General features: G+C 39.6%; 1 protein-coding gene across 6 annotated transcripts; it reads left to right on the forward strand.

Moving 5' to 3' along the window:
• Positions 1 to 382: 382 nt before the first annotated feature.
• On the forward strand, positions 383 to 20,438 carry NFYB (nuclear transcription factor Y subunit beta; the record flags this gene model as incomplete). 6 transcript variants are annotated; one of them, XM_079937152.1, is made up of 8 exons in its annotated part: positions 383 to 546; positions 3,121 to 3,207; positions 9,855 to 9,948; positions 11,365 to 11,495; positions 13,567 to 13,764; positions 14,962 to 15,043; positions 15,983 to 16,062; positions 16,885 to 20,438. In XM_079937152.1, the coding sequence occupies exons 3-8, from the start codon at positions 9,855 to 9,857 to the stop codon at positions 16,915 to 16,917; spliced, it is 618 nt and encodes a 205-aa protein (XP_079793278.1). In that variant the 5' UTR covers positions 383 to 546; positions 3,121 to 3,207. The 6 variants fall into 6 exon arrangements, 4 of the variants coding, with proteins under 4 accessions (XP_079793278.1, XP_079793280.1, XP_079793277.1 ...); XM_079937151.1 differs by lacking the exon at positions 383 to 546 and adding an exon at positions 617 to 1,670; XM_079937153.1 differs by lacking the exon at positions 383 to 546 and adding an exon at positions 617 to 1,656.

The raw sequence follows: 20,438 nt of genomic DNA on the forward strand, positions 1-20,438 counted from the left end.
TCGAGGCGCAGGCAGGCTGCACTCAGGCAGGCGGATGAGACACTTGCACTTGGTGAAGGGAGGCGATTGAAAAGAGAGGGAAGGCTGAGAAATCACGCTTCGCAAGGTCCGGGGAAAACACCGCAGGAAGCAAGTCCGCACAGACCTTAGCAGAAGCGCGCCTAAGTCCCGGTCCCTGGAATCCCCCGCCGAACAAGAAGGCCGCTGGCCGGCTCCGCCGTGCCCCGCAGGACCTACCCGCAGCACCTACCCACAGCACCTAACCGCAGCTGCCCCCAGCCCGCTCTGCAGGCTGGCACAGCTACAGCCGCTCGGCGCACGGGGCGGGGCCGGAGGCGGGGCCGGGGCCGGGGCGGGGCCGCGCCGGGCGGGCACGCGGGAGGCGCGGAGGGAGGGTGTCGCGCCGAGGGAAGCGGCCCGCGGCGGAGGGAGGGAAGGCCGAGTCCTGGAAGCGGAGCTCCGCGCTGGGACTGGTTCCTTCGCAGCCATTTTCTGTCCAACCAAACAGCCGATTGGAGACGGGAGCCAACCAGGGCTGCATTGGAGGTTTGTGTCTCGCTTCGGCCAATGATCGCTCCTAAACCGACTCCACTTTAGCTCGAATGAAATGTCCGTCTCCTCCCGGCGCCGTCCCCGCCGCCAACGCCGCCGCGGCCGGGGGCACTCGCCTCCCTCCCGCCCGCCCTCCCGCCCGGGCCGGAGCCGGGGCCGGGCGGGCGCCTGCGAGGCCTGTCCCGCTGCGGGCCCGGCCGAGGAGCGAGCGCGGGGCCGCTGCGCGGCTCTTTGTGCGCGGGGCCGAGGAGCGGCGGGACGCGGGCCAGGCCGCCCCCTGCTCGCCGCCGCCGCAGAGCGCCGGGCCCGAGGCCGAGGAGGGGGCGCCGGGGCACCGTCGGGCCCCGCTCTCGGCGGCGTCCTGGCCGGCTCCATTTTGTGCGGAGAGCCGGCCGGGGGGCGGGGGGACGCAGCCAGGACCTCCGGCCCTGATCCTGACCCCTGGGCCTGGCCGCCGTGCGGGGGTCCCCGGGGAGCGCCCCTCTTCCGCCCGCCGGTCCGCGGAGGCACGGCGGGGCCGGGCCGCTTTGTCTGCCCCGGCACCCCGAGCGCCGCGCGGCGGGCGGGCGTTGGGCGCGGGCCCGGGCCGGGCGAGTCGGGGGGATGCGCGCCAGGGGCGTCCTCGCCGCGCGGGCGGGACTGACAGGTCGGCCGGGCGGGCCGTGGGGCCGGGGCCAGTCCGCGCACCTTCGTGGGGAGGAAGCGAGGTCCCCGGGAGGAAGGAATGGATTTGGTTTCCCCGCAGTCTGGTTTGCGCGTAAAGAATGCAGCCATCTGGCGGCTTGCGGTCCCTGGACTTGCCCCGAAGGTGGGAAGGAAGCCTTACGGATTGGTCTAAGGTTTTAATCTTGGGTGGGAGGCGGGGAGGATATGTCAGGCTTTAGGAGTAGTAGTCTCCGAGAACAAAGAATTAGAGGACCTACAAGTCGTAATCTCGACCGAAGTACTCTAATGAGATGATTTAAGCAAGGTTAGGTAGCGTATGACCTTTAAAAAAAAATAGTATTCCACTAACCTGCATGGACTCCACCGTTCGTGCCACGAATCACTGGGATGGTTTCGGCTTTCTTCTATGGAAACTAATCAGCAATATAAAGTGATGAGGTAAACCGATCAATGTAAGTGGCATTAACAAATAGGGATTTTATTTGTAAAGTATTGAAAGTTTAACCCAAATACCTTAAAAGGCAATTATTCCTTCCTCACACTGCTGCTGTAGTTTTTAATTTAAGGATTATATTGATGCAAAACTCTGGTTTTGATGCCAAAGAATGGAGGGTGGAGGAAGGAAGGGTCTACTGCTTTTCTTGGATACAAATTTGCATTTCTTTAAACATTAAACAGATGTATGCATTCCCTTGAGCTTTCATATATATCATAACCTGCCTTTAAGAAAATATATACCATATGAGGTGATAGTGTTTTTCTTTGATATACCGAATCTAAATATATACCGACTCAACTATTTGGGTGAGTGTGGTGAGGTGTGGCACCCCTTTCCCCAGCAAAAATACATAAATATCTACAGCTTCTATATTTTAAGGATTCTGAGGATTTTTTACCCCCCCAGAGACACCCTTTAAAAAATAACACTTATAGCTACAAGGAAGGAATTTTCCGGGCAGCTTTGGGCTAGGAAGAGGACGATATTTGGAAAGAAATTAGAAATTCCTTTTAAGATTATAAGACAGTGGGCAATGGCAGCCAGTCTTTGCTGCCTGGACCCTTGTGATGGCATTTTAAAATTCAATTCAGTGGTTATAATTTTTTCTGCCATTTACTAGATTTCATGCTTGAATGTGTATCGGTATTTTTTTCTTCTTTTAAAAATTAACACTGAAAGGGTATGTTTTTTTCCCCCCACTCTCCATTTAATCGTTTCACTCGAGAAAAGGAAAAGCAAATGAGAAAGGGAGATTGTAACATTGTTATAGATGCTAGTTTATTCAGCTATTTATGCCTTAAGGTGAGAAGGAAGTTCTATTGAGATGCAATTTGAGTCCAAAATGGTGGTACCTTAAAATGATAAAGGTCTTAATTGTGTTGTTCTCTGGGCAACATGTATCTTCTTCCCGCTATAATCTGAGATATTTAAAAGCGTTATACTCTGAGGTAAATTTGTCTCGCCTTTTGAGCTTTTGGACTCTAAATCGCACTCTAAAACAATAAGAAAATCATCACCAAAAAATTAAGTTGATAACTGGGGTGTTCGTGTCTGGGTGTCGATATTTTAAATAGTTTAGATATGTTAACATGATTTTTGGTCTCTTGCATATTACATAATTTGGTGTGTTGTGATGAATATTTATGATGAACATGACTAAATATAGGGTTATGTTGGAAAAGCAATACCTCCCCCCGATGGCATTAACTTTTTTGTAAGTTCTCCAAAATATATCTTCCAATTTAACAAACATTTATTGGGTGCTTGCTTTTTGCACCATTTTTTAGCCATGCACTCCATTAAATAAGAATAGTAGGTAAAATTATATGTGCCTTTTTAAATTTTACTAGGAAGAAAGCTTATAGGCTAACTTTTTTTACTACTAATAGATGTTTATCTTCTAGGTTGGAATTGGGCAGAGATTAGACACCTTTTTAGGCAGGTGTTCTTGAGTACCACTGACAACACGGTTCTCAAAGTATTTCTTGACAGTAAGTATGTTTTATCATTTTGGTTGTTAATTTGATTTGAACTGTAATTAGCTGGAAACAAAATTGTAACTGATTTATATTGGAGATTCCTGATAGAATGAATGCCTTTCAAGGCCAGACAGTACCTCTCCTCATTCCTGTTGCTTTCTTCTTTCTAGGGACTTGCATATATTAAGTGTTTCCTCTGGGTCCTTAAGAGTTGTCCAGGCTACAGGGTAAAAAGCCATCCCAGCTCTCAAGAGGCTATCTGTTTAGCTGGTAGGGCTTTAGTCAAATTGAATACTTAGAGGCAAGTTATGTGTGGAACAGAAAATGCTGGTTCTAAGGGTAGCACAAGTGAAAAGAGAGGTGTGGTGGGCTTGGTAGTTGGGAATGTCATGGAGGGAGCCTGCAGGGTTCGAACTGAGCCTTGAAGGATGAGTGGGGTTGGATAGGTGCAGGCTGTCACCATAAGCAGAAGCCTGAAGGTAGGGGTGAGTGACTTATGTTTAGTGGCTGGGCAGTAGATCTGCATGGTCCACGTGGGGATTTCACAGGATAATCCAGTGAAGAGATGCCACGTGACCTGTCTGGATACTTAATCTTGAATCTGATACTACATCTGTAACATCAGGCATGTCACAACTTCCTTGAGACATGATTGCCTCACTCCTAAAACAGAAGAACAAAAACAAGAACAAAAGAACCTGGTGGTCCCTAAATAAGGTTTTTTTAAAAAAATCAGCCCTGAAGATAGAGTTGGAAACCAGTTTAGTTAGGTTAAGTAGGGGAACCTCTCATGTAAAGCCATGAAATGGTTTGGATTTGATGCGGAAGACTTTTAGAACCATTATAGGTTCAAGAGCTATAGAAGCAATGTTTCAGTGAGATTGGTCTTAAAACTACATGTACCCAGGTAGGTTGGATAGTAATCCAGTGTAAGTAGAAAAGGAAGGGCATATCCAGAAAACATTTAAACAGATTAGGTAGATCTTGGAGGAGGTGGAAGAACCTAAGATGACACTGGTATAATTAGCCTGGAAGGGTACGTAGAGAGATGGCATTATTAACAATGGAATTGCAGCAGTTCAGAAGGAGTTCTTATCCATTGCCTCCTTGCAGGGGATGGGGGAGGTGAATTTCATTTTCCGGTATCTTAAGTTTGCAGTGGTGGGATATCAGACATATTCTACAGGCCTGGCTTGCTTGAGTGGCAGTCATGATATAGTTGTAGATGTAGGACTTATGAGCATAGAAATGATATTTAATGAGTTTATTAAGAAAGTAAGGGAAGAAAGAGAAAACGATTGTTGGTTAAAACTAACAAGTAGGATGTGGGAAGGAAAGAATATTGCTTTGGAAATCAAGGGAGAAGAGAATTCCAAGCATAAATGTGGGGTCAGCAGTGGCCAGCACTACAAAGAACAGTCAAGTAGGTTGAAGGCACGATCTTTGGCAACTTTTGAGAGCAGTTTCAGTATCATGTTGGGATGGAAAAGCACATGTCACAGAGTTTCAATAGGACTGAAGAGGTGTGTAAGGACTGTCAGGGTGAGGATAAGCCAGACAGAGTGTGGAGCAGAATTAAGCTTGTATGTGTCTATATGTACTTGGTGTGTTTAATGAGGGAGACTAAGCATGTTTAAGGAAGAATGAAGAAGCTGGTACTAGAGATGAGGAATCTTTGTATTATTTCTTATCCTCAAAGAGATAAAAAGGAATTGATCCACAGAACAGGTGAAAGGGGTCATGTAAGAGAGAAAACTTTTTATGCCTGGGAAGAATATGAGAACTGTATTTGAAGGGACAGTAATAATACTAGGGTACATTTGCTGAGTTCTTACTGTGTATCATGTACTTTGCTAAGTGCTTTTTTGTTGTTGTTGTTGCGGTACGTGGACCTCTCACTGCTGTGGCCTCTCCCGTTGCGGAGCACAGGCTCCGGACGCGCAGGCTCAGCGGCCATGGCCCACGGGCCCAGCCGCTCTGCGGCATGTGGGATCTTCCCGGACCGGGGCACGAACCCGTGTCCCCTGCATCGGCAGGCGGACTCTCAACCACTGCGCCACCAGGGAAGCCCTGCTAAGTGCTTTTTATACCATACCTTCACTTCTCATAGCAATTTCATTTTGAAAATGGGGAAGTTAATATTGTCCTTGCTTGAGAAGCATCTTTGAAGATTTTTAATATACAATCAGTAGACTCAGAATTTAGAGGACAAATTAAAGACGTAGGCTTAAGGACTATTTGAAAAACTATCAGGAACAAATACTATAAAGTACTTCGCATCTGAGACTCTGGACTTCGGTCTCATTTAGGTTGCCACCTTTGGCAAGTCGTTAGCCTCACATAACCTCAATTTTCTCACCTGCTTCATGGAGTCATGAACATTGCATAAGGTATTTAGAAAGTGCTCAAAAATGTTAAACATATTGAAGAGGGCACTACTTATCGCATTTGTGCAACAGATTATTAGTATAGTTAAGATACCGCTACATCAAAAAATTATAGAATAAAATTTACTAGCTTAGACAGCTGACCATTTATTTCGCATAATATTTTAGAGAACAATATTATCGGTTAAACTAAATACTTAGAATAGTCAATAAAATTAATTTAATGGGATTTAACTACTCTTTGTCCATATTTCTCAGTTCCCTTGGAGCTAATGATTGATCATTTTACCCATTCTCGTCATTATTCTACATGCTCTTTCCTCTTTGTTGTCTGGATGGAATTCAACACTTCAGGGTCTCTGTTCTTACCAGGCTTGTAAGTATCACAGCTGGACATATCGATTCCACTAAACATTTGTGGTCACCAACTTCAGCTAGGCTCTTTGCATCCTCCTAGCACTCCTGTTCCCTTCCTTTTGCATTCTTTGGTGAAAGCCATCTGTCTCCCCAGCTGTAAGAATCCCAGCATTATCCTTGGTTCTTCCTCCAGCGCTTATTCAGTCAGCCACCAAGTCTGTTGATTTTACCAACGAAAAAGCTCTGTAGTCTCTGCTTCTGCTGTCCAGTGCTGCTGTCCTGTTGATACTGGGAATGTTCATCATCTTTCCTGAACTCATGCCCTAAATGCAGCATTACAGTCCTTACTGGACTTCTGCCGCCATTCTTACTCCCCTCCAGTTCACTTTCTACACTGGACTGTAGCCAGAGTGATGTTTTTAAAAAGAAATCTGATTTGCATTCTTCTGCTAAAACTCTTCTTTGCTTTACTCTTGTCCACAAGATACTGCTTGACCCAGCCTCTACTAGCTCATCAGCCCACCAGTACTGTTTCTCAGTTTCCTTTGCCTGGAACATTCTCGTCCCATCTTTCTTTGACTGATTGCTGTTCATTTTTCAGTCTCAGTTTAAACGTCATTTTCTTAATACGGCCTTCCTTGACTCTTTTAGACTAGTGAGGTTCCTTATGGAATAAACTCCCGAAGCATATAACAAAACATCTTTATTTTCCTTAGCACTGGGCACTAGCAATTAGTTAATTATTTGTCATTATTTAATAACTATATATAACATTTACTGAGTACTCCTATCGTACTATGGTAGGTCTTTACATGGTAAGTACTATTCTCGTCCCACTTGCCAGTAAGTTGCAGGGAATTCAAACCAGGTGATCTGATTCCAGAGCCTGTGCCTTGGAAATACTAATAGGCTGTGCTCCCCACCCCGTCCCCCTGACCCCAGTTTACGTAACATTTGTCTTCTCTGCAAGATGAGGACAGAGACCTTGTCTTTGTTGTTGACCTGTGACGTTGTCGGCACATAGCACAGACTTGATAAATACAGGGTGCTTACTCGGTAAATATTTGTTCACTGGCTTACAATCTACAATCGATTTTGTGAATTTTAATAGGAAGTTTTAGACCTAGAAAAAGCCTTTGGAATGTATCTAGGAAGTTACCCCCCTCATTTCTTATATATATATAGGAGGATAGCTAGCATATTGTAAGCATCAAAGATGAGGCCAGCTTGTTGAATGGAAGATTCTAAGAGCCTTGGGGATTCCAAGATGGGAACACTGATTTTTGGCTTACAGAATAGGGTAAATCAGAAAGATTTCAGGAGGATGGGTGAACACTGGGATTAAAGTATGGGGCAGGATTTTAATGGTAGAAAGAAGAGAGGAAGACAGGAGTGGTGAAATGACAGAAAAGCTAAAACTTGCAGAACCAAAGACGCATACAGCTAAGCAGATGACATGTGGCTTATCTTCAAAGGAGGGAGGGTGAGATCTGACATCTGAGTACACTATGTGCCAGACTCTGTCCTTAGCAGGTTTCTAGTCTTTATTTAATTCCAACAACTCTATGAAATACTTTCAGAAGTAATTTTTAGAAGACTGAGGTTTAGAGGCTAATGTTCTTAATCCAGGTGATAATCTTGCTGCTAATTCCAGCGCATGACAAGATAATGTGAGTTAAACTTTTTGCTTTTAACACTTTTTTTACATTATATCTATAAATTAATCTCTCAGATCATGGTTATTACAACAAGGTCTTGCTCATCAGCTAATTTAAAAAGACTCAGGCTATCCTGTGGACATTGATTTAGCAAAGGATTTCTGTAACTGCCTCCAACCCCCCTTCCCAAAAAAACAAACTGTATTTGTTTCTTAGTTGTAGGCTTTTAACCACTTTGGTCCTGTCTCCTGCACCTTGATCTCCCCTAGGGCATTGTAAAAACTAATCCATTCACAGCTATCCTAATCGACCTCTCTTTCATGGCTAATAAATCCATCATCATATCTATTAAAGACAACTCTCCTAGTATCTTTATAGCATTTTAGGATCAAAATAGCATTTTATATTTGGAAAATGCTTCATACATATATTAGCTGTTTAAGATGGGGAAGGTGAAATTATTATTTCCATTTTATATAGAAATACATTTAACCGATAGGGATGCTTGTTTTCAGGGATCAATAAGACTCTAAATTAGAGCTCACTGACTGCTGTTTACCTTCTCTTAGAAGGCACTAAGAAGCATCATAAATAGGTACCCTGTACTTTCACAAATTATTAAAGTAAGTGAATTCTATTCTCTATCCCCTTAAAACAGCTATATAAATTATGGAAATGTATCTGTATTTACAGTTAAATTAGATACCACAGTCAACAGATGCATCAAAGAAATGCCATGTTATTGAAGACTTGGAAACTAGCCTGGTATTTTAGTATTAGATAAAAATCCAACAGAGATGGAAAGGAAGAGGTGTTACATAAGGACTCAGATATTGCGGTTAATAACACTAAGTTTGTGCTGGGTCCTGGGCCTTGATAAACATTTAGCATCAACTGTCTCTTCTTGATTTGGCCTGAAAGCATATGTAAATTACACTTAATTTTTGCTATGCTTTTTATTCAGATAATGCATTCAAAATTTTTCCAGCCACAATTAGCCAGTCCCTTATTGTTCTGAATAGTATTATTTGCAAAGCAGAAAGACTTCCAGGATTTGCCATGTTGGAATGGAGACAGTTCAGGGCTTATGGGTCCATCCCCGCCCCGCACCCCCGCCCAGATTTTCTCTCTTAGAAATCATTTACCTCTGAGTAAAATTAAGCACGGTTTTATTTTTATTTTGGTTGCGCCGTGTGGCTTCAGGGAATCTCAGTTCCCTAACCCACAGCAGTGAAAGCGTGAAATCCTAACCACTAGACCACCAGGGAACTCCCAGGGTTCTTTTAAAATAGTCATTTTAGGGCTTCCCTGGTGGCGCAGTGGTTGAGAGTCCGCCGGCCAATGCAGGGGACAGGGGTTCGTACCCTGGTCCGGGAATATCCCACATGCCGCAGAGCGGCTGGGCCCGTGAGCCATGGCCGCTGAGCCTGCGCGTCCAGAGCCTGTGCTCCGCAACGGGAGAGGCCACAGCAGTGAGAGGCCTGCGTACAGCAAAAAAAACCAAAAGTCATTTTAACTCTCATTTTTGTCTGTGGTTATCATTTTCCTATTTTTATATGCAGATCTCCAATCTCCCTGACCCCTCCTTTTCTTTTTTCCTTAACGAGTCAAAAGTCTGAGGGTGGGGGAAGAGAAAATTAACCTTTGACTAGAATTAGGGGTGATGAGCTTGTTCAAAATGTGGGTGTACTTTTAGGTTGCATGGGTACAGAATTGTGCAAGGAATCCATATGCTTCTTATACCAAACAACAGTTTTAACCAGGATATTGTCTCTTGTGGAACTTCTGTGAGATAGCAAAGAAAGTTTGCAGCGAGAGCAAAAAAGTTCGTGTAGGAATATCTGGCTTTAGCAGGAGAGCTGAACAGGCTGGATATATCCAGGTGGCTAACTACTAAGCTGATTTTGGCTTTGCTTGCCATTACAGAGATAAATTAGGTTGTAAGTCAGGGTTGCCTATACTATATTTGATGATTATGCAATTGAAAAGAAAGACGTGTGTGTTTTAAATTCATTTCCTTGTTTTGTTTCCCCGTTGGTCGTAGGCTTATCACTTAATAGAGGGTGAATAGGGAATCTTGAATCATTGGCAAATTATCAAAAGGTTTCCAAATCAAGAAATATGTTTTCTTTTAGTAAGCTTAAGGCTATGAAAAATTTAACTGACTCATCCTATGACAATTTATGAGCACTGAATCTATTATGTAGTTTTTAGACAAGTTTTACTGAAGATTATTGAAAGCTTTTTTTCCTCATAGATGGATGGTGACAGTTCCACCACAGATGCTTCTCAACTAGGAATTTCTGCAGACTATATTGGAGGAAGTCATTATGTTATACAGCCTCATGATGGTAAGAAAGACACAATTAGAAACAAATTCACAAGTAGGAACAAATTAGAAAGTGGAAATTTTATTGATGTGATGTTCTATGTTACTTTTGTCTTTACAGGAAAATTAGCACTCTGTGTCACAGTTTAGTGATAGTCTAAAAAGGTATACTTTGCTATTTTTATTAGAAATAGTCTTCAAAAGAATGATGGGTTTTAGAAAATAATTCTATAAAAGTATGCCTTTTTAAAGCTGGTACAGTTTCTTTAATGATTTGTTATTGATTTCCTACTTAACTATTAAATATGGCGAATTCTTACTCAATTGATAAACTGAGTAGTTCTTTAGAGGGTGGTTGCTAGCTATTATATTTCTGGTACTTATGAACAGACTTAGTTTTGGTTTTTATTCAATATTAAGTTTTAACTTGTAGTAGAATGGCAGTATTATGTTGGCCTATCAAATAATTTGCTTTTGTGGCATTCTGATGTGTAAGATTAAAAAACACTAAGATATATTTTTGTAGAAGGCAGTTGGGGGTAGGTGATTATTTATTCCATCCTAAAACAGATATTCAAACAAGTTAATTTTGATAACATCATTTTAAACATGTAAAAATGTAAACTGAATCAACTTAAGTACCTTTCTTATTTAATACATATATTAATAAAAGAGTGGGAAGTTTACTTACAAGATACTGCATTTAATCATAAAAGGATATTATTTGTACTATGAAAGCTTCAGTTATATCTAAAAATTTACTTTCTGTAAGAACATTGGATTACTGCTATAGCTTTGTTCATAAACTATTACTACATTAGTGGTAATCCAATTGGGTTAGTAATATTCAAGTCCAGTTTTTCCATTCTATATAAACTTGGCTTTGGATAAACACACACCCTTTTAATCTTGTTATATGCATGGAGCCATAGATCACAGTCTCTTCTATTTTATAGCTAAGTTATGTAACAGATAATTTATGAGCACCTCCTCTGTTGGAGGTGCTGTACCAAGTCCTAGGAAGGACACAAAGCTGATCCCTGGCCTCAGGTAGCAAAAATCTAAGAGGGGGAATGAGAAATAAGGATTATAAAATGTGTTAGAGAAGAGACACAAAGAAGCACTTGTTTGAGATATTTTGTGAAAGGAGAGATCACTTCTGAAGGTGCTGTGGAGATGTATTTGAGCTTTTTGGAGAGTGGGTAGGTAGGACTTAGTAGGCAGAGTTGAGGATAAGAGTATTCGAGGCAGTGGGTTTGAAATTAATGAGGAGGCTCAGTTATGGCCCTGAGAAAATTGTGAAAAGAACTGCTGTCCTAATCCCTAAAAACGATTAGAAAATGAACCAGAATGTTTCTTATCTTAGATTGTCTGAGGTAGTCTTCTCTATCTTGAAGGAAAAATTATGAGAAGCTATAAACCTGTTATTTTTACTTAGATACTGAGGACAGCATGAATGATCATGAAGACACAAATGGTTCAAAAGAAAGTTTTAGAGAACAAGATATATATCTTCCAATTGCAAATGTTGCAAGGATAATGAAAAATGCCATACCTCAAACGGGAAAGGTAATGCTGAGGAGAATTTAACTGGGTTTTGTTTTTCAGGGGTGGGGAGGAGGGCATGTAAAACTACATGAACACATATTTCATGAATATAGTTAGCTGTTGATTTCAGTCATTCACCCTTTCAGCAAAACACACATCTCAGTTGTACACACTTGGTTGCTGAGCGGCGCTCCTGCTCCCCACTTGCTGGAAGCAGATGAAACAGAATTAAGAATTGTTTTAAAAATAGGTGCATTGTGGGCTTCCCTGGTGGCGCAGTGGTTGGGAGTCCGCTTGCTGATGCAGGGGATGCGGGTTCGTGCCCCGGTCTGGGAAGATCCCACATGCTGCAGAGTGGCTGGGCCCGTGAGCCATGGCCGCTGAGCCTGCGCATCCGGAGCCTGTGCTCTGCAACGGGAGAGGCCACAACAGTGAGAGGCCTGCGTACCGCAAAAAAAAAAAAAAAAAAAGTGCATTGTCAGAACTATCAGGTTTTGGGCATATGAAGTTGTAACTTCCGTAATGTTGCAGCAAAATTGGACCATGTTGGGCTGATGGATGTAGTAAGGATTTTCCCCCAAAATCTGTATGTTTGGAAACTTTCTCTATAATTAAAAATAGTAACATACATTTAATTCAACTGGCATGATCTTTTAAAGTAGTTTTGTCTTGTGGAGAAATAACTGTATATACAGTTACTTATAACAGCTTTTAAAAACTCACTGTCACTCTACTTATCACTTGGTCTGAACTAAAGTCCACACTTTGTATATTGTTTTGTATTGCATAATAAGGTTTCTCTCATTTTATTGTAGCTTTGAAAATACTTATGAAAGTAATAAAGCTTACAAAGAAATACATTATTAAAATATATCACGAAGCCTAGAAGTTCCAATTTGAGTGGTCCTCCTTATGTTTTAAGGGGAAAAAAGCATAACTGCTGATAATTGCTTACTATGCTAGACCTGTGCTGCCTGGTACTGTGGCCACTAGCCACATGTGGTTATTGAGCACTTGAAATGGTGGCTGAATGAACTGAGATGTGCTGTAAATGTAAAACATACCCCAGATTTTGAAGGCTTAGTATAAAAGAAAGGATAAAGAGATCTCAATTTTAAAATGTTTTTTTAATTGAAGTATAGTTGATTTACAGTATTTAAAATATCTCAATTTTTAGATGGATTCTGTGTTTAAATGATAATATTTTAGATTTACTAGGTTAAGCAAAATATATTGAAATTAATTTCACCTTTTTTTTTTTTTTTTAGCATAGCTGCTGGAACATCTAAAGTTATGTATCTAGCTCAGGTTATATTATCTTGTTTGACTGCATTTATGCAGTAACTCTTGTTACTTTTCACCAGGATGTAAAATAGGCATGGAGGTGAAAGACAGTATGTTTCAGCAGAGGATTTTGTCATTCCTGTTAGAAGTGGCTTTGGAATTGCATGATTTAATCTATTAGAGTTTCACTTTCAAACCCTAGACCACTAAGTGAAGAGTTGTCTTTATAATGAGATGGCAGGTGTGTGCTTCTTTTGGTAGGCTTTTTCATAAACTCAAAACGTATTCCGGACACTTTGTATCTTTATTAATAAAAATGTCACCAGATGTCATTATTTCACTCCCTTGTAAGCCTTACAGTGAATTTAGTTTTCAGTTTGTTTTTAAAAACTTTCTGGTGTCCTCACTGGTGGAAATGCCAGGGCAGAGAAGCGGTACCTAAGTCTAGCCCACACTACACTCCAGACATAACAGGACTGATTTTCTTGGGGCACTTGGTTTGTAAGAGTTTTCATTTTTATGGGGTGGTAGGGTCATCCAGTAGTTGCTTTTAAACCTAAATTCTGTTTTGTGTGAACAGTTGTCAAGGCTTCTCTCATTTGTATTTAAGTTTTCAGTCTCACTCAATGAGGGTTGCAATTTTAATAGCATATGTTACGTCACTGTTAGCAGCATACATTTTGAAGGTTAAAGGTTAACAGTCATAAACTGAAATTTATATTCTTCTGAATAGCCTTTTATTTTTGCAGGTTTTTAGGAAAGTGGTGGTTATATTCCCTGCAGATTTACCTATGATTTTTCTCTTCAGATTGCAAAAGATGCCAAAGAATGTGTTCAAGAATGTGTAAGTGAGTTCATCAGCTTTATAACATCTGAAGCAAGTGAAAGATGCCATCAAGAGAAACGGAAGACAATCAATGGAGAAGATATTCTCTTTGCCATGTCTACCTTAGGCTTCGACAGTTATGTAGAACCTCTGAAATTATACCTTCAGAAGTTCAGAGAGGTAAGTAAAGTGTCTCCCATTATGCTTTTAACTTTTTAAATGTATTAATCATTTCTCAGAAGTATGTAATCACTTACATTACTGAACTTAAATAGGAAGTCCTTTCTTTCTTCCTTTGTATTACTAATGGCAGCACAGTTGTGTAATGATTAAGAGCATGGACTCTGGATTTAGACCATCTGGATGCTGAACTCTGTGACCCTGGGCAGCCTGTTTAAGTACTTTAGGCCTTGGTTTCCTGGTCTGTAAAGTGAGGCTAATAATAATAGTACCTACCTCACAGAGTTACTGAGAGGACTAAGTAAAATAATCCATGTACAGCCCTTGGCTTGGCACATACAGAGTGCTCAATAATGTTAGCACATGCTGTTATTGTTACTAATTTAAAAGAGGTAGCATCTCAAAGCTTGCGGCCTTTTAGATAAGAAAAAGGGAATTATAACTATAACCTTTTCTTATTATTGATTGAATTCTTCTACATTTCCTATTTGGTTTTTCTTTGCATGTGGTATGAATTTTGTGAAAATGAATTGAGATCAGCATATTTATTTCTACACTCCAACTTGGGTGTCAGATCCACATTGCTTTCAAAATACTTTCTTAATGTCTCTAGTGTTAGAATCCCATTAAATTAGTGATATCTGCACAGAATGACTAAAGTAGGAAGAGAATGTGTAAATTCTTTACAGAACTTTTCCAAATCTTCAGCATCATTAGAACCTGAGAGTGGACAGAAACTTAGAGGTCTCTGATCCAAATTGTAATTTTGATTTAGGAGTTTTAAACTCCAAACTGGCTGCTGTAGTGCTGGCTGAGAGCTGCAAGTATAGTTAAATGATAACTTGGATCATTTGTAGTAGATCTGCAAGCTGGGTATTTACAGTTTTTGCAGACTACTTCATCTGTAAATAGACTTCTCTTTTCCTTTTGATGTAGTGTGGAATAACTTTATTTTTACTCATAAATATTTTAGATTTTCTAGGTCATTACTAACACTGTCTTGTGATGACTACTGCATATATAACAGCATTTTGAAGGACCTTTCCATATGTTATTAACCAGAAGCATTAATAAATACTCTGTATTTTGTAATAATAGAAGCTCCTAATTTTAGGAAATAAGTAAGCATTCTCATTTAGGAAACAGGTTGTTGTTGTTTTGAATATAGTGATTACTTGTTTGATTTCCCTTCCTCAGGCTATGAAAGGAGAGAAAGGAATTGGTGGAGCAGTCACAGCTACAGATGGACTAAGTGAAGAGCTTACAGAGGAGGCATTTAGTAAGCAGTGTTATGATACATTTATGCAGCTACATTCGTTCTTACGAGTCATGTAGATTGTTGGCAGTGATTAATTCTATATGTCTGCAGTAGAACTTTTGGAATATTAGCACTGAGTGTTTTGACATAGCACTATTTTGAATAGTTCTTACTAGTTCATGCCCTTATATTTGAAGTCAGTGAGGGATAAGCGTATAAATTTTAATTCTGCAGAGATTATAATCTTTCACCAATAGTTCTAATGGATTTCCATAGTCCCTAGTTTTTGGTTTAAGATTCACATGAGAGGAGTATTGAGAATTGTTGTTTATAATATAAAATCTTGTGATTTAAATAAATTTGAACTGAAGGTTTCTTAAAAATTGAGTGTTGGGCTTCCCTGGTGGCGCAGTGGTTGAGAGTCCGCCTGCCGATGCAGGGGACACGGGTTCGTGCCCCGGTCCGGGAAGATCCCACATGCAGCGGCACGGCTGGGCCCGTGAGCCATGGCTGCTGAGCCTGCGTGTCCGGAGCCTGTGCTCCGCAACAGGAGAGGCCACAACAGTGAGAGGCCCGCGTACCCCAAAAAAAAAAAAAAATTGAGTGTCATATTGGTGAAATAAAAGGTCCTATGGTGATTATATTTCTCATATAAAATTTATATGTATATATATATTTCTCATATTTAAAATATATGTTGCTTAGTTATGTAAGTGTTGCTCCCAACCAGGCCTCACAGTGTAGGTCTACTTATGAGTCAGAAACTCCATCCAGTCTTTTATGCCCATGGGGAATTAATTAGCGAAAGTACACTTAAGAAAACTGAAAAATGCTATAGGAAAAAAATGTGCATTTTTAGGGAACTTTTTTAAATGGAAAAAAATCACACAACCTTAAGGTTCAGGTCAAGAAAGCAGATGCAGTTCTTTTCCTGCTTCAACTTTTTTTTTTGTCTTTTAGCTAACCAGTTACCAGCTGGCTTAATAACTGCAGATGGTCAGCAACAAAATGTTATGGTTTACACAACATCATATCAACAGGTATAGTACCTTCTTTCTATTAATACTTTAAATAATTAAAAAAATTATATTCATTAATTTTTTTAATCACAGGTAGTTAACGTCAACACATTAAGAATCTGATAAAGGTTGTTAAAAATTGTTTTCTCAAAATATATAACTGTGTATAGTATTCTCTAATGGTTACAGATATGTACACAGATGTTCATACAGTTCACCCTTCATATCCACGAGTTCCACACCCATGGATTCAACCAGCCATGGATCATGTTTCCGATCTGTGGTTTGTGGTTGGTTGAATCGCAGATGGAATTTGCAGATGCAGAACTCATGGATACTGAAGGCCGATTAAAGGACTTGAGCGGGCTTCCCTGGTGGCGCAGTGGTTGAGAGTCCGCCTGCCGATGCAAGGGACACGGGTACGTGCCCCGGTCTGGGGAGATCCTACATGCCGTGGAGCGGCTGGGCCCGTGAGCCATGGCCGCTGGGCCTGCGCGTCCGGAGCCTGTGCTCCGCAACGGGAGAGGCCACAACAGTGAGAGGCCTGCGTAATGCAAAAAAAAAAGAAAAAAGAAAAAGGACTTGAGCATCTGTGCATTTTGGCATCCACAGGGCATTTTGGAACCAATCCCCCATGGATATTGAGGGAATGAATGTATTTGCATAGATTTCTATAAAGATACACAAATTATTGAAGTAGTTCCTTAGGTAGAGAGAATGGAGATTTGGGGTGGGAACTAGACTTATTTTTCATCGTCTGTTGTTTTTACTCTTTGAATGTTTATAATATACAGGAAACTATTTTTTCTTTAATTCTGCTCAATTTAAATTTTCAAATCTTAGATTTCTGGTGTTCAACAAATTCAGTTTTCATGATCCGAAGAAATGATGGACTGGAGAGTGTAGAGAACTGAGTCTGTATGATTCCGGAACAGAGACATTAGAAGGAGCTGACTGGTGAAAAGATGTCTCTTTGTATATTAAATAGTTGTAATGTAGCTTCCCAATGCTTGACTAATTGAGGTGTTAATTCTGACTTGAGAATCTTTTTCATGAATGATTTTAAAGAAAAATTTGGATTTTAAAGGTATTAAAATATTTTTGTTTTGTACGAGAGTTTGTTGCTCTGTATGACTCCTGTATGCATTGTATATTGCAGTTTATTACTGTCAGAGATTTGTAGACAGTTTCTTATTTTCATATTGAATCATGTTACTTTTGTAATAATTCAAGTAAGCAGCTGGGTTAATTCATGATGTTTGCCCTTTTAATAAAAAATAAGGGTAGAGTTCATTTTGAATGCAAGTTGCCTTTATTATAAATTTGAGTTTGTCTTGGTTATATAATACTTTGCATGATAACCTAGCTAGATTTTTAGCATTTGCCATATTTATTAACTTTTTTGTAAAACATTCGTAGCTTAAGCAGCACCATTTTTTTTAAAAAATGTAATTGAGAAATTAAGTGTGAATGCAGAAGCAAATATTGTCGGCCCTATTCAAGCTGGTGCCCGTTAACAGTGTTTACACTGTTCATTGTGCCTGTTAAGATAGTTTTAGTTTATTGGAGCTTTTGTTAAGACTAGATTTGTTTTTGAGTTACATTATTAAGAGTGTTGGAATTCATTGAAGTTTAATGTAGTCCTAGTGCTCTTGAAATGGTGCCCCTTTCATTTTGTATATGATTTTTCCAAAGGCATATCTTCAAATACTATATAGTATCCTCTTCCAGAAGAGGAATTTCATAGTCAGATGGTAAATGTCCTCATTTTACCTTTTTAATTGAAATGTCAAGTTTCCTATTATGCTATGGGAACCAAGAAATATCAGACATCATTGTGTGTATACAGAGCTTTTTTGCATGGGTGAGTGAATGAAGTGAAGAACAGAGTTAGTGCTGTGAATGGTGCGAAAGAGAAACCGCCAGCTTCTAGTGTGCTGTCTTGATCTTTGCAATAAACTAAATTTAGATAATGTAACTTTGTATAATTTACTAGTATTGTACTTGGGTTGTTCCTTTTTTAGAGTGAGGATTTGTATTTTCTCACCTATTCTTTTTGGTGATAACTAACTTGAGTCTCTTTATTATTTTTTTTTAAATCAACAATTGCTCTTGTATAGTTTGCCTAAAAGGCACTTTGAGTGAATGTCATCTTGGAAGGACACTCACATTATAAGGGAGAAGCAATTTCCTAGATACAGGCTGGACAGAAACATTTACTTTGCCAGAAGGAGCTTTTGTGGGCACAACTGGGATAATCTGAAGTTAATAACTCCCTCACTACCTTCCCATTTAAAAAATAATCTTCATTACAGAAAATTCAAACGGGCAAAAAAGGGTGGTTAAGCAAAACCAACTATCATCCTACTATGTTAAAAACAACCAATGTTAATATTTTGGTAAATATGATTTGTCCTTTTACTTTGCTAAATATGTATATTTTTATAAAAATGGGCTCATACTTGCATACTGTTTTGTAACATGCTTTTTTCACTTAATATATTGTGAACATCTTTCCCAGGTCATTACACAGTCTTCTACTTTTATTTCTTTATTATTCTGTTGTATGGCTGAAACATAATTTATTTAATCTTCTATTGGACATTTTGACTATATACATCTTTTCACAGTTATAAATGACACTTCATTGAATCTTGTGTACATCCATGACTGTTTTCTTCAAATAAATTCTATTAGTAGAATTGTTGGTTTAACAGATATGCAAAATTTTAAGGCTTTTGATACATATATAATTGTATTTTTGAAATAGCTTCCATTTGATCCAGGCAGTATGTCATTATATAACTGATAAAAGCACTTGATCTTTGGTTATCAGGTTCTTTCTCTAAAGTTTAAAGATTGAGCTATGTATAAGAATCAAGATTAAAAAATTAGACAACTTTAAAATGTATATCAGTATATACCAAAATAAAATTCTAAATTTAATAATTCGCTATTAGTACTAAAACTTTAGAGTATGTAAAATTAGGTCAATTTTGGATTATACGGGCTTCATACTCTGAAAGAACATTGGCAATTTGCACGTGTCAGGTCCATAATCCCCTTTTATGCATGTGAGAAGTAGTGCTGCCTTCTTACCTGGCTATGTTGCATGTACTGAATGTCATGTTTTCTCCCCCCCGGAACTTAAGTATATAAGCTCCTACAATAACCTAAAAGTTAGTTTTTAAAATAATTTTGTATGTGTTGCTTTATGAGTATCTAAGAGAGAAATGGGCTTCAGTGATTAAGTCATAGAAGAAGGGACTTAAGTTAGCTTCTATCTATCTATCCCCTCACTACCTCGTTATAAACGGGGATGCTTTAGTCCAGAGAAAATTTTTTTAAATGCTACCTTCCCAGTGTCATATGCTTGGGTATGATGATGTTTTAAGCTATTTGTATATCTTTTCCTCTTATAGTATACTATCTATGCAGTATTATCCTTTCTTCAAAAACATGCCTTCTTGCATATCAATTAAGGCCTGAAAAAGGGAAAAAAAAAAAGTTTCTACCATTTACCAAGAATGAAATCTTGCAGTGCAAGATTTTTGGAAAATATATTTTCTCTTAGGGAAACTTATTTTATCAGCAGTCCAAAATAAGACAATATTTCTTGCTTTATGTGATAAAATACACTTCTGAGGCAGAAGACCTAAATAGACATTTCTCCAAAGAAGATATACAGTTTGCCAACAAACACATGAAAGAATACTCAACATCATTAATCATTAGAGAAATGCAAATCAAAACTACAATGAGATGATATCATCTCACACCGGTCAGAATGACCATCATCAAAAAATCTAGAAACAGTAAATGCTGGAGAGGGTGTGGAGAAAAGGGAACCCTCTTGCACTGCTGGTGGGAATATGAATTGGTACAGCCACTATGGAGAACAGTATGGAGGTTCCTTAAAAAGCTACAAATAGAACTACCATATGACCCAGCAATCCCACTACTGAGCATATACCCTGAGAAAACCATAATTCAAAAAGAGTCATGTACCAAAATGTTCATTGCAGCTCTATTTACAATAGCCCGGAGATGGAAACAACCTAAGTGCCCATCATCGGATGAATGGATAAAGAAGATGTGGCACATATATACAATGGAATATTACTCAGCCATAAAAAGAAACAAAATTGAGTTATTTGTAGTGAGGTGGATGGACCTAGAATCTGTCATACAGAGTGAAGTAAGTCAGAAAGAGAAAGACAAATCGTATGCTAACACATATATATGGAATCTAAGAAAAAGCAAATGTCATGAAGAACCTAGGGCTAAGACGGGAATAAAGACACAGACCTACTAGAGAATGGACTTGAGGATATGGGGAGGGGGAAGGGTAAGCTGTGACAGGGCGAGAGAGAGTCATGGACATATATATACTACCA

This window comes from Stenella coeruleoalba (genome assembly GCF_951394435.1).
Source record: "Stenella coeruleoalba genome assembly, chromosome: 11".
Lineage (NCBI taxonomy): Eukaryota > Metazoa > Chordata > Mammalia > Artiodactyla > Delphinidae > Stenella > Stenella coeruleoalba.